The sequence below is a fragment of the Nymphaea colorata genome, chromosome 11 (assembly GCF_008831285.2).
Source record: "Nymphaea colorata isolate Beijing-Zhang1983 chromosome 11, ASM883128v2, whole genome shotgun sequence".
In the NCBI taxonomy this organism is placed as follows: Eukaryota; Viridiplantae; Streptophyta; class Magnoliopsida; order Nymphaeales; family Nymphaeaceae; genus Nymphaea; species Nymphaea colorata.
In genome coordinates, this window is record NC_045148.1 from 20,133,381 (window position 1) to 20,148,425 (window position 15,045).

The 15,045-nt window shown below is 39.9% G+C and overlaps 1 protein-coding gene across 1 annotated transcript; it reads left to right on the forward strand.

Annotated features, from left to right (window-relative positions):
- Positions 1–1,099: 1,099 nt before the first annotated feature.
- Positions 1,100–11,060, forward strand: LOC116263654 (cysteine-rich repeat secretory protein 9-like). Its single transcript, XM_031643385.1, has 3 exons — positions 1,100–2,044; positions 6,623–6,739; positions 10,764–11,060. Exons 1-3 carry the CDS (start codon positions 1,100–1,102, stop codon positions 11,058–11,060), a joined length of 1,359 nt encoding a protein of 452 aa, XP_031499245.1.
- The last annotated feature ends 3,985 nt before the right edge of the window (positions 11,061–15,045 follow it).

Below are 15,045 nucleotides of genomic sequence, written 5' to 3' on the forward strand. Positions count from 1 at the left end.
TGCTAAATATATGCGGCGCATGATACGACTGCTAAGGTGGGTGGTCGCTGGACAAATTTAATATGCTCCGGTGCAACAATATATGTGCCCCTTGGATTTATTTAAAAAATTGATACCTACATGAAAATAATATGACGGCTATTTGAGTGTTATTTGAGAAGACGGGAGACGTACAACTTATAAATTACTTTGGAATAAGAGGTGGAGCTGAATTATAGTTTTAAAATTCATTAAGAGCCGACATATATTTTTTCAAAATTTTTATATAAAATAATAAATTATAAAATTTATTTGTTTATTTTTTAGGGAGGCCCTTGGCACTCTAGATAGAATAATGTTGTTTGTGCATGGTATGAACTAAAATTTACACGTGTTTCTCACCCACATAAATCTGTGGATCCCAGCATCCAAACAAGAATGGCAGCATCCAAAAAGATACTGTACAAGAATGGCAGCATCCAAAAAGATACTGTACAAGAATGGTGGAGTAACTCCTAAGATACTGTACAAGAATGGTGGAGTAACTCCTAATTTATTTCCAGCGCTAGTTGTTGGTTGAACTGCATTAAAAAGCCAGCAGACTGAGGGTAATAATGCAATGGATCCACTAAAACGGAAACAATCGTCAACTTAAAGCCACATTAAGGACATTAAGGCTGGGCATCCGACCAGGCAGGACTGGCATTAAGTTTTTGCTGGCGGCTGAAGTTAGGTCTGTCCTTCAACTTTATATTGATCAAGTATTCGGTTCGATGTCTACTTATATTTGTAAACTATTAATATTTTATGTTTAATATCTCAAAAACTTTTAAAAATATACTAACAGTTTTTAAGAGTGTCATCAGTAACACAACATATGAAGAGTTTATAAAAATACATATGAAGAGTTCAAAAAAGTGACACGTAATTATAAGAGAGTAGTCGGTCGAAAAGTTTTTAGTGAACCCAGAATCGAGTCGTAGTAACCCCACCCCCACAGTTCAGGTAAAATTTTTAATCCGATTGAACGAGTGTCAAATAACCAGCTGAACATCCTCCTCCGTTTCTTACTTTCAAACACAGAAAAGAATTCTCTCCTCCTTCGCATGGTGGTGGGAACATGTGCAGAACAGCATGCTGCTTCATCTTCCTAATTGTCCTCTTCCTCCCGCTGGGGTTCGCTGGCATGACTGAAACTCCCTTTTGGTACTGTTCCGGCAGCTCAAACTACACGGCGAACAGCACCTTCAGCCACAACCTGCAGCGGGCGCTGGCTTCTGTGGTAGCCAACGTTTCCCCCACCAGTTTCTACAATGTCACCGTAGGCAAGAGCCCCGACCAAGCACTTGCCACTGCCCAGTGCCGAGGTGACCTCGACGGTGAAGCTTGCCAGGTCTGCGTCTCTGATGCTGCCTCACAGGTCACCCAGCTGTGCCCTCAGAACAGAGCGGCCATCATTTTCTTCCAAGGCTGCATTATGTACTACCATGACGCCAACTTCAGTGTGCCTCAATCATTTATGAATTTGTCATTTCAGAGGCTTGAGGCCATCCCCGACCCCCAAAGATTCCGACCCATACTCATTTCCTTAGCTCATCCTTTCCACAACCACCAACCCTTCAGGCCGCTTGTTCTGGGGCAACATGTTCAGATACACTCAGAACCTGACTATCTACGCCACCGCACAGTGCATTCAATACCTGTCACCAAAGGGCTACACATCATGCTTAGACATAGCCTTGCTCAAATGCTCAAGGATGTTGGAGATAGACAGCGCGGTGCAGTTTACCATAACAACGAGTGCCTGGTAAGATTCGAGCCCTTTCCCTTCTGCACTCCACCACCTCACAAGATTGATCCAAGCAGCAGCGCTTCCATTTCAAGTAATTGCTCCCAACCAACATCAAGCAACAAGGTTGGCAGCCCCTTTCATAGAAATCTCAAGGCTCTGCTCTCTTATTTGATAGAGAACGCACCTTTATCTGACTTCTATAATGATACCGTTGGCTTGGGCTCCGGCCAAGTCTACGGTCAGCCCCTATGCCGAGGCGACATCCCCAGTGACGTTTGTTGGCACTGCACGACCCAGGCTTCCAGCAAAATCCAAGAGTTGTGCCCCAACATTAGAAGAGCCTGTTGGGATTTCCCCATCTGGATAGTCCTGCGTCGATACGGGTCCATATTCGTTTCGAACCCTAAGTATAAATATTCGTGTCTTGTGATGGTGTGAGACACATTCAGTTTTTACCGTCTGGGTAATCGGTCCCCTTAGCCATACATGAATTGTCTGTCCCCATCACTGGGTTGCTATGGCTGAGGAGAGAAACCCATTGCCGCCGCCGCCGCCGCTACCTCCGCAGGGGAACGACTCTATGGGGACTGTAGCCGTTCTTCCCACAACTGTCGACATTCAGTCAGCGGTTGCCTCTACAGGTTCTACTTCCGCCCTATTTGAAACACATGAATCATGAATGCTTCTTTCGAATTTCTGCATTTTCGTTTGTGCGCTATCTAGATTTCTAGCAAAGCTCCAACAATGGGTTATGGGCCCACACTACGTTTCCGTTGCGCATTTCCCTTTGCATTCTGGTTCTTCACGCAACAGAGAATAAGGCAGAAACGTGGGAGAAGATGCACCGGGCGACCTTTTGTTTCTTCCCACCGTTAGGTAGGCGTCGGCCGGCCATTAGGTGACGGCCAGACCTCCCCGTCCTGGCGTGACTCGCCGGCGACCATCCACGCCGTTGGGTGGCCTGCCGGCGGCGTTTTCGTCGCTGCTCTTACCAGCCCCAAATCAAGAGAAAAGAGGGAAAGGGGACAACGGCAGGAGGCATTGGCTTCTGTTGAAGGGCGACTGAAGAAAGGGAGGCCACCGGCAGGTTCACCGTCGCCGGACGGTCCTGACGGAACCCGCCGGCATCCACCCATTGTTGCCCGTCGACCTTCCGCTGCCGTTTTCTTTCAACCATCGACAAACAGAGAAAGGGTTCGCTCGATTCCGGCACCCACTTTCACATCTCCACCGCTGGGAGGTTCCTCGTCGCCGGGCGGCGCCGTGAGACTCTCTGGCGCCCACCCAAGGCTGCCGGAGGCCCGCCGGTGGTGATCTCGCCGTTCGGTATGAGGCAGGGCGAGCGGCGGTTTCGTTGCCTGCGAATCATCGAGCGGGAGTCGGTCGGGCGGAAGGCGGGTCGGACCCGGGTCGGGGTCCTGTCCCGACCTAGATCCATAACAATTTAATTAAAAAAAAAGAAAAAAATCGTCGTTGCCGCTCGACTTTCGCCCGCCCGCCTTAATTTTAATTTTCGGATCGGGTTGGGTCCGGTTGGACCCGATCCGTATCCATTCGGTCTGATTTTATAAACAGAACCGATTCTGTCCGTTTCAGAACCGATTCGGTCTGTTTTAGAACCGATACAGTCCGTTTCGGGACCGGTTTGGACATTTTGGGACTGATTCAGAACTTTTATGGACCGGTTCATTTGATTTTCAGACCGGTTCATTGAATTTCAGAACCGATTCGGGTCTTTTCAAACCGATTCAGAGTTGTTTGAGACTGGTTCTTTCCCTTTTCAGACCAGTTCATCTAGTTTTCCACCGGTTCGGTCCATTTAGGACTGATACGGGACCGGTTCTAAGTTAGAGGAAGCTGGTATATGTGTTTTTATGCCCATTTAAGGTGTTTAATGGATTGGTTCGATCATTTTAGATCGATACATGACCGATTCATTATGTTTTATAGAGCTTTAATGAATAATTTAGATAGCATTAAGTTGATTATGCAAAAATGATTCATGTGATTCGTGTATTTTATTTTTAAATGTGTTATTGTGACATATTATGTTTTTGTATCATGTTTTGTTTAGGATTATGCTAAAGTTAAATTTTATTGCATGATCATAAAGTTGTACGATAACGCTAATGTAAAGTGCCTATGATTAGTTAAATCATGTCATACCTCACCTAAGTGACTACGCATGATTTAAAGGCACATTAGTGTTTCATGTTGTACTTATTCTCATTTGAAGTAGCATAATTACCCAAAGGTAGTGTGTTATGTTCAGGAGAATAAGTAGAGTAAAATAGGAAAATAGATCCTTACATAGTTCTGTCATTTTACACCCAAAGGTGTTATGCTTAACTATAGTTTGGATTTACATTTCTTAGTTTTACTAGATAAAGTTAAGACGGAATACATGTGCGTATTAGATATATTACCAAAGTAGTATCCTAATGTCCCCTGGTATTTGTCTTGGAAATAGTAGACATAAAGAGCCTTTTATTTGGTTTACTGTTCCATATGGTTTGTCTCATATAATGCATGTCAACTTATAGATGTCTTTTGTCGTCTGCAGTGCCTGGATCTATTTATTTTAATGGCTCAAACTCTATACCTTTACTTGATGATTCAAATTATGCTGAATGGAAAGAAAATGTTGTGTTTACATTGGGGTATATGGATCTGGACATGGCTTTGAGGCGACCTGAGCCACCACCTCTTACACCAGAAAGTACACATAATGAAATAGTGTATTTTGACAAGTGGGAGCGTTCTAACCGACTAAGCTTGTTGCTTTTGCAATCAAGGGTCGCTAAGAACATACGTGGTGCTATCCCACCTTGTAGATCGGTGAGAGAGTTCTTGGATGCAGTTGAAGCTCAGTCTGTCAGTTCTCATAAAGCCAGAGCCAGTACCCTAATGTCAAAGTTAATATCTATGAAATATCAAGGAGGGGGTAACATTCGCCAGCATATGTTAGAAATGAGGAACATTGCTTCTCAATTGAATGACATGAAGTTGACTATTTCTGAATCTTTCTTGGTATTCTTTACTTTGACCTCTCTACCAGCTGAATATACTCCTTTTAAGATCAGTTACAACACACATAATACTGAATGGACATTCAATGAATTGATGTCTAAGTGTATTGAAGAGGAGGAAAGAATGAAAGCTGAGAAGTTGCAAAGTGCACATATGGTTTCTCACTCTAGGGCTGGTAAAGTTGGCATAAAGAAAAGTTCAATGAAAAGAAGTGCCAAGAAGAAGTCAACAGGACAAACTGCTTCTCAAACTGCACAGACTATCTTAGCCCCTATAAAGTGTTTCTTTTGCAAGAAAAAGGGGCATAAGAAGTAAGACTGCATCAAGTACAAGAATTAGTTAGAGAAGAAAGGTAACATGTCATTTATTTCACTTGAAAGTAATATGTTACATATTCCTATTAATAGCTGGTGGATTGACTCTGGTGCTACTATGCATATTGCCAATAATTTACAGGACTTTCTGAGCAAAAGGGAACCAACAATACATGAGAGGAGCATTTTCTCAGGAAATAAAATGCGCTCACATGTGAAAGCTGTAGGAGAATGCCAGATTAGGCTTGATACTGGCTTTGTTTTGGATCTTCATGATGTTTTTTTTGTTCCATCATATAGTAGAAACTTAATTTCTGTATCAAGACTGGACAAATTTGATTTCTGTTTAAAGTTTGAACATTCAAAAATGTTGATTTATAAAGATCTTGTTGAAATTGGTTCTGCTATTTTGTGTGATGGTTTATATAAGTTGAATGTGAAGATCCAATCTCCTGAATCGTTGGTTTCTAGTCATAATATAATTGGCAATAAGCGTAGTACCATAAAGGATGATTCATACATGCTATGGCACCGCCGTTTGGGTCATATCTCTGAAAAGAGAATAAGGAGACTCTTAAATGAAGGAATCTTACGATCTCTTGATTTTACAGATAACGACATATGTGTTGATTGCATAAAGGCAAAGCAAACTAACATATATAAAGAAGGTGCCGAACAATGTACTGAAAGATTAGGGATTGTTCACACAGATGTTTGTGGACCTTTTCCTCCTTGTTACACAAGCGAAAAATATTTTGTCACCTTTATAGATGACTATTCTCGGTATTTGTATCTCTACTTAATATTTGAAAAATCCGATGTGTGTCAAGTTTTCAAAGACTATAAGAAAGAAATAAAGAAACAAACCGGTGAGGTTATCAAGATAGTCAGATCAGATAGAGGTGGTGAATATTATGGTAGGTTCACTGAGATGGGACAAAGGGAGGGACCATTAGCGCGATTTCTAAAGGAAGAAGGTATTGTGCCTCAATACACTATGCCAAGCAGCGCCTACCAAAATGGTGTTGCTGAAAGAAGAAATCGTACGCTTAAAGAAATGGTTCGAGCTATGTTAAATTACTCTACTCCCCCTCTAACTTTGTGGGGTGAAGCTCTCAGGACAGCAGTGCATATACAGAATAGGGTTCCTACTAAGGTTGTTCCCACAACTCTTTACGAGTTATGGACAGGTAGGAAACCTTCTCTTTCTTATATGCACATATGGGGATGTCCTGCTGAAGCTAAATTGTATAACCCCTACATAAAAGCCTTTGATCCTAGAACAACCAGTGGTTTCTTTATTGGTTATCCAGAAAGATCGAAAGGCTATAGGTTTTATTGTCCATCTCATACACCACATATTGTGGAAACAGATAAGGCTAAGTTCCTGGAAGATGACTCATTTGGGTTAGATGCATTACAAAACCTTAATTTTGAGGAAATACAGGATACTGAAAGTAGACCTGATAAAGAGAATATAAATGTGTATGATTATGTTGTCTCCCAGGATGACATGAATGCAAATTATACAGGCAATGCATCAGATCCAGATGAATTAAGTGTAGATCATACTGATGAACATGAACAAGATGTGGACATACAAATTGAAAATGATCAATTACATGTTCGTAGATCTACAAGGGCCAGGAGATCTGCCATATCATCAGACTATGTAGTATACCTACAAGAGCCTAGTGATTTCATAGATGTTGATGATGATCATTTCACATTCATTGAAGCCGTTGAAAGCAAACAATATAGGCACTGAATTAATGTCATGAAAGAAGAGCTTGACTCTATGGCTAAAAACCAGACGTGGAGCCTTGTGTCGTTGCCTGAAGGAGTAAAACCCGTAGGATGTAAATGGGTCTATAAGACCAAGAGGGACTCTAAAGGCAACATAGAGAGATACAAGAAAAGATTGGTTGCTAAAGGATTCACACAAATGGAGGGCATTGACTATAATGAGACATATTCATCTGTCTCTGTTAAAGAGTCAATGAGGATTGTCCTTGCACTTGTAGCTCATTTTGACTTAGAGCTACATCAGATAGATGTGAAAACGGCTTTCTTGAATGGTGATTTGGATGAAAAGGTATATATGGATCAACCTCAAGGGTTTTCTGAGAGTGGTAAAGATCATTTGGTTTGCAAGCTTAATAAAGCGATTTATGGACTTAAACAGGCCTCACGTCAATGGTACATTAAGTTTTTCGAAGTCATTACGACTTTTGGGTTTACAGAAAACATCATTGATCGATGTGTGTATCTTAAGACATGTGGGAGTAAGTTCATAATTTTGACTTTATATGTGGACGACATTTTGCTTGCTTCAAATGATCTTCAATTGCTAACAGAAACCAAACATTTTCTCGCATCTCATTTTGAGATGAAGGACATGGGTGAGGCTTCATTTGTTCTTGGCATTGAGATTCGTCGAGACAGATCTAAATGTGTTTTGTCTCTCCCAATCAGCATACATCAATAAAGTTCTTAAAAGATATGTGATGAAGAATTGTTCTCCTATTTCGGCACCCATAGCTAAAAGGGATAAATTGAGCCTAAATGATTGTCCAAAGGACGAATTTGAAAAGGCACAAATGTTCAACATTCCATATGCATCTGCGGTTGGCAGCTTGCAGTATGCGCAGATTTGTACTAGGCCTGACATTTCCTTTGCTGTTGGCATGCTTGGTAGATTTCAATCTAATCCAGGCATGACACATTGGAAGGCCATAAAGAGAGTCATGCGGTACTTGCAAGAGACAAAAGATTACATGTTGACATATCACAAGGTGGACCATTTAGAAGTGATTGACTATTCTGATGCCGATCTTGGAGGATGTACCGATAGTTGAAAGTCTACTACTGGTTTTGTTTTCCTTCTATCAGGAGGTGCCATCTCATGGGGGAGCAAAAAGCAGACTGTGACTGCTGCTCACACCATGGAAGTAGAATTCATTGTATTATATGAGATTACATCACAGGCAATTTGGATAAAGAATTTCATTTCACAGCTCAAGATAGTGGATTCTATTGATAGACCACTTAAGGTTCACTGTGATAATGAAGTTGCAGTGTCTTTTTCCAACAACAACAAAAGTACTACTTCTTGTAAGCATATGGAACTTAAGTATTTTGTTGTTAAGAAAAAGACAGAGAATCAACTAGTGTGTATTCAACACATTGGAACCACAAATATAGTTGCAGATCCTCTTACTAAAGCGATAGCATTTGGTATGTTCTTTGAACATGTTAAGAGGATGAGTTTGTGTAGTTCAATGTAAACACACTATTATGCAAACATTTATGAATGTGATCACATTGTTGATTCTCATTAAGTTTGTTGTCTATTTATTTTGTATTCTCATTTGTTTGTTGAGAAGTTTTGTAAGACAACAAGGTGAGACCTTGGAATGGATTTTAAGGCTAATCCATTCATTTTGTTTACCCTTGATATCGACTTGGACTAGTGGGAGATTGTTGGGATTTCCCCATCTGGATAGTCCTGCGTCGATACGGGTCCATATCCGTTTCGGACCCTAAGTATAAATACTCATGTCTTGTGATGGTGTGAGACACATTCAGTTTTTACCGTCTGGGTAATCGGTCCCCTTAGCCATACGTGAATTGCCTGTCCCCATCACTGGGCTGCTATAGCTGAGGAGAGAAACCCATTGCCGCCGCCGCCGCCGCTACCTCCGCAGGGGAACGACTCTATGGGGACTGTAGCCGTTCTTCCCACAGCTGTCGACATTCAGTCGGCGGTCGCCTCTACAGGTTCTACTTCCGCCCTATTTGAAACAAATGAATCATGAATGCTTCTTTCGAATTTCTGCATTTTCGTTTGTGCGCTATCTAGATTTCTAGCAAAGCTCCAACAGAGCCATCATATGGCTCGAGGCGCTTGTCCCTTTTGGGACCAGTTCAAGCCGAACCGGGTTTTGAACCCGATTCAGATCTGTTTCCCTGGATTCATGGGTATGAGGGTCCAAATCTGGGTCTAAACGAGTTGTTTCCATCATTTGATGTTGGATCTGATTTGGGGATGCCCATAAATCATATCTAAGCTAGCGTTTCTTCTCCAAAGCCACCACCAAAGCCACCACCTTTATCATTATTAGAAGACAATCAATAGACCACCGCTTTAGCTTACGTAGGCAAGCGGTGGGACATTTTGTTCAGAAGATCCAAACCTTGTCCAAACTCTCTAAGGTGAAAAATCATTTTGGCAGAATGAAAGATTTAAACTCGTCGAAGGCGACTCTTCTCCAACTAGGAGAGTCTGATGCAAGATGGAAGCATAACCAAATCTTGTAATTGGATCTAGTTAGATTTTCAGTACTTGTAAATGGATCCAGATCCACAGTCCACCCTTTTCTCTATAAAAGGGGACATTGGGTCATTGTGTAAGTCAGTCAAAGTTGAAAGAAATGAGGTGTTTTCTTAGTTTTTCTTCTGTCATTCTCGTTTGCTTGAGTTTTAGTTAGTTTACTCATACTTTTAGCTTAGTTTGGAATGCAGTTGGATTAAGATTAGTCAATCTTAATGCTTCTTGCGTTAGATTCGCAAAAAGTGGAGAACTATTTTATTTTTATGACCAAGAAACTTCACAAATTTTAATTTGGTAATCATATGTAGTCCAAAATAAAAGGGTAAAAATGCAAGTCCAAAATTGTTTTCTTACTGTTCGTCAACAATGAAGGTGAACTGCATAATTATCTGACTTTTTGTTTGGTCAGTATTGTGATCTGAAACGCAATTTTGTGAAGTGACTACCTTCTTAAATTATAAGAATCAACTAATGCATTTCCTTTGCTTCTTTCAGAGGATATATGGCTCCAGAGTATGCTATGGAAGGTGCGTTTTTTACAAAATCTGATGTCTACAGTTTTGGTATTTTGTTGTTGGAAATCTTGTTGAGCATGTAAGTCTCTCTTAATCTTCCCCAAAAAAGTTCACATAGAATTGCAGTTTTCACCACACAACTGCACACCTAGAACTGTTTTATCTTTCAAAAAGCAGTCTCCAGAGTTGCGGATGAGACGATGGCTATTGACTACTGATACCATAAGCACTCACAAGTTTTCCTGTTTCTCCATGTCCGCTACTGGCATTTGTATCTTCATCTGCTGCAGTATCTCGTGTAGCAATTGGATTTCATGGAGTTGTTAAGCTAAGTAGAACGCCTTCCTGGTGTTGTTGGCCACCTAGGAATTGAACATCCACATTATAGCTTCACCGCTTGACAGCTTTAAACATGTGAGCTAAACTTCAACTTGCACCTCAAAACCTGCAAATAGGACAATTGGTGCTATGGCATTGGGCATTTAACTTTTTGAAAATTTCTCCAAAATCAACATAGCAATATTATTAAGCTCTCACATATAAGTAGCTACAATCTACTTCCCTTCAACCACACATCAGCGCATGTGAAACCTAAGGTCCGAGTGATGAAACCTAAGGTCCGAGTGATGAGCTTGACTTCAATCATAGAAGTTATGAATTTTAGAACTGGTAGTTTAGCCTAGGACTATTGTTTGAACTCCTAAGGATACAAAAATTGTTCTCAAGACCTTAAATGTGGGGTGCTACAAATTCTACAACAAAAATATATACATATAACTTCAAATTATATTGGGTTGCAGGCATGGAGCTTGTGGCATGAAGGGAAAGGGACAGAGTTCATCGACCCAGTCCTTAAAGATGGTTCTACTTCAACAAGTGATCAAATGCTAAGGTGTTTGCATATTGCCTTTCTTTGCATTCAAGAAGATCCTGCAACCAGGCCATCCATGTCAACGGTAGTTCTCATGCTTGGGAACAATTCTTTGGACCTTCCCTTGCCCAAACAACCAGCACTCATTGCGGAAAAAATTGCAGGATCAAGCCTACCTCGTTCTTCTGTTCTTTGGACTATTGCTTCTAAAAGCACGACAGAGTGAATGCAACGAAAGTCGCAACCAGAATGTATGTAAACATGGAAAACCTTCTGCCAGCGTACGCAAATCATGCATTGGAAAAGTAAACATATGCTTAATGGATTTTATCTGATTTGTAAAACTTTTTACTTCAGATTTTTCAGGTCTCCAACTGGGAGAGAAACAGATCTCCCTTGTTGAACCAACCTTGTTGTGCTCAAGCTCAGCTCTTATAGTAATTAGTCAACCTTGTTGTGCTCAAGCTCAGCTCTTATAGTAATTAGCCAAGAAAAGCTCAAGCCAGTGACAATCTTAACTAGTACAGATGGAATACGAAAGGGCTCATTTTCAAGAAACATGCATCTCTAAGATTAATTCCAGAGGCTGAAAGTTTATAAATCAAAAGCCAAACTTTTGTGGCTGCCTGGATGATATTTCAGAACCTGGCTTTGGAGGCGAATCCTAGTTTTGTCTCCAAAACCATGTTTTGTGAGTGTTTGGATGGCAAACAAACACTGTTTGGTGATTCACCAAACGTTCCAGGTTTTCCAACCACAATCGAGTTTTGGTGTCGGGGAAAGTTGACAGAAAAATGAAAGAAAGAAAAGTTGAACACGAAGGCTTTGTTTGGGGAGGAGAATATGAATGCCTTCAACCATGGGCCATGGCAGCATGCAGCGTCCAAGATCTCTAAACAAAGGCGAAATGCTTGGCATGGGGAGAAGAATCCAACAGAGACCTATGTCAGCCACAGTTGTCCTGGATGAGGTAGCGAACCATGGTCGGCATCCAGTAGGATGAAGGAGAAGGCCGGCTCTGACGAAAAGCCCCTGCTGGAGTGATCCCCTCCAAGATATATTCAGGTCAAAATAAATAAACGCATCACAATGCAGCAGAGGAACCCGAGGGTTCAAATCCAGAAAAACTTGCAAGAAGGGGGAAATGTCGTGTTCCTCGCTATCTGAATGTAGCATCACCAACGAAGCCGGCTCTCATGAGGCAATGCTTCTGGCGTGCTCACAAAAAATGCAAATAAAAATGCGAGAAAGAAGTCAGTCGTTTAAAACTTAAGAAAATACGTTTTTTTTTTTAAAATGCCAAAACGTTATTTTCACAATTTTTTTCATTTTAATTATTTTTTTCAAGTTTTTTTTAATGATCAAGCTGCTTGATTTTTTTATTTGTTATTTGTTTACTTGTTTTTTGATGTTTATATTATTAGTTTTTTTTATTTTATTTTCCCTTAATTTTTATGATTTTTAGCTTTTTAAATGTAGTGCACCGAGAAAAAAGGAAGGAAAGAAGAATTAGCGGACCCATGTTCAAGGGAACCTTTGATTTATCATAAGGAAAGGAGAATTAGTGGACCAGGGGCGACACGCCTGATCTCCGAAACCTAGGGCTGAACACGAGCCGAGTCGAGCCCGAGCTCGGTCAGCTCGAACTCGGCTCGACTAAATAAGACACGAGCTCGACTCGACTCGAACTCGATTATAGCTCGACTATCCTGGCTCGAACTCGACTCGATAGTCAATTGACGAGCTCGAGCTCGGCTCGATTAAGCTCGTTTACTTGCATCCATTACTTGTTGAGCTTGAGCTCGACTACGGCTCGAATACGTGAAGCTCAACTAAGGCTCGAACTCGTGAGCTCGATTAATATTACTCATCATTTTGGAGCTCATTTAAGGCTCGATTAACATACCCTTTTGAAGAAAGTACTACATAATCTTCCATGACATAACATGTTTTTTTGAGATTCAACAAACTAGAAAAAAATGCAGGAGAAAAAAAAATGTTTGTTGCTATTAACATGTTTGTTGCCATGACATAACATAATCTTCCATGACATAATCTTCCTGCTATTAACATGTTTCTTCAGCCCTTAAGAAACAAGATAAACTCCGTACCTGCAGGAGAAAAAGGAAAATTGCTTACTGATTATTTTGGCTGATGAATTTTGCATTAGAAGCCAATCCAAGAGGAACTTAAAACACTAAATCCGACCAACATGTTGACAAGTTGTCATCTTACAGTAGAAAACTAATACTGGAATTGCTGGAAACCTAATAATAGCAGGAATGATCTACAGAATTAGAGATTCTCATCTAGCAGGACATGAAAGATGGTTCAAGTGCCCATTCTTTGGAAATTGAGAGTAGAAAATGCATCTATAATGATGAATAATATATATATATATATATATATATATATAGGAGTCTATCTAGGACAATACTAGGACAGTATGGACTCTATAACTTTATAAATAAAACAAATATGTACAAACATCAAATATTCACTGGCAAACTTTGCCCCCATCAAATAACTCAAAGACTATCAGATATTAAAGTGTCATTCATGGAGATCTGCAAGAAAAAAAAGCTCTCGTGCATGGTTCTGCATTGGAGATGGAATACTAATATCAACTAGTTTGACTTAAAACTTTCTACGCTTTCAACAAGAAAGAATGCAACAATAATAACTCACCCCACTGTGAACTTTCTTTAATAGCTTAACTCCACCATTAAGAAGTTTTCCATCTGAAGAGAAAAAATTATCCCATTGTTGACGTGAAAGGGCACATTTTCTCCTTCTACAAGACCAAGGAGATTTAAGCCTACCTCTGCAAATTAGTTTAACCATGTAGTCAGAAATATTAGAAAAATAAGCAAATGAATAAAACCAGTACACAGAAAAAGATAGCGATGGCTTTACTGTGATTGAACAGATAAACCATTTCACTACAACAACAATACGCTAGACTCTCAAAGCAAAACCATGTTCGATTGCCAACTAACTGGTCAGAACAACAAAGGTGCCATAGGATTTCTTACACTTCAAGCCTGCAGGTTAACATTTTTGAAACACTAAATGTACTTATAAAATTACACAAGAATGCCTAACAAATTGCCAATTGAATGTATTATTAACAGACTAAATATAATATCATTTAAACTCGCTGTAGAAACTGTGGATAACAAACTTATCAACAAAAAAAAATAGTGAAAGACATCAAAGAAACAAACACTAGAAAACTACAAGAGGCAACTGAAACAGACACTAGAATCACATTAGATCAAGAAAAAGAAGAAAACAAAACAACAAAAAAAAAAGCATTACCAAGAGGCAACTTGAATCATTCTAATGATATATATTCAATTAACAAATGATTTACAAAATATTTAATGAATACAATTTATTCAAAATATACTTACTTGTGTTACAACTTCATGCATTGGATCACCATCATTCTTTACCCAATTACCCAAACAAACCAAAGCTTCAACTGTTTTTGGCACCAATGAACTACGACTATCATTAACAATTCGACCTCCTGTACTGAAAGCTTTTTCTGAAGCAACAAAAGTTATTGGAATTGACAACAAATCACGTGCCATTTGTGAAAGAATTCGATACTTAGATTCCTTATCCTTCCACCATTGCAAAATATCGAAAGAAAAAACATCACCATTATTATCATGCTTAATCAATCCGTCCTCCAAATATGTGTCTATCTCAGATTTGGTGACTTGAAAAGCAACATTCTCAACTTTACCTAACAAGTTAAAAAATAGATTTATTCCACATTGTGGGGGTGTCTCGACTCTCTCGACTTTGAATACTAGAGGAATTAGTTGATGCAGTAGAAATATTGACATCCACTTTCTTCTCTTGATTGGTAAATTCTTGAAAAGACAAATTCTGATAATGTGAGTTTCACGCATGGATCTAATATGGATGCAATAATCATTATCAAGTTACAAAATTTCCAATATTTATCAAATTTCTCCTTCATTTTCACTGCCATTGCCTTCATAAACCCACCTTCATTTTCAACTTTTTCCTGCAATATTGCTTGAACTCTCCAAATTTCAAGAAAATATAAGTTTGCTGTTGCATAAGATGACTCAGAGAATAGGGTCGACACTGAATAAAAAACTTGAAGAAAATCACATATCACTGCAATTTTTTCCCAATCCTCGGGTCCAAGCAACCATACCAAACCTGGG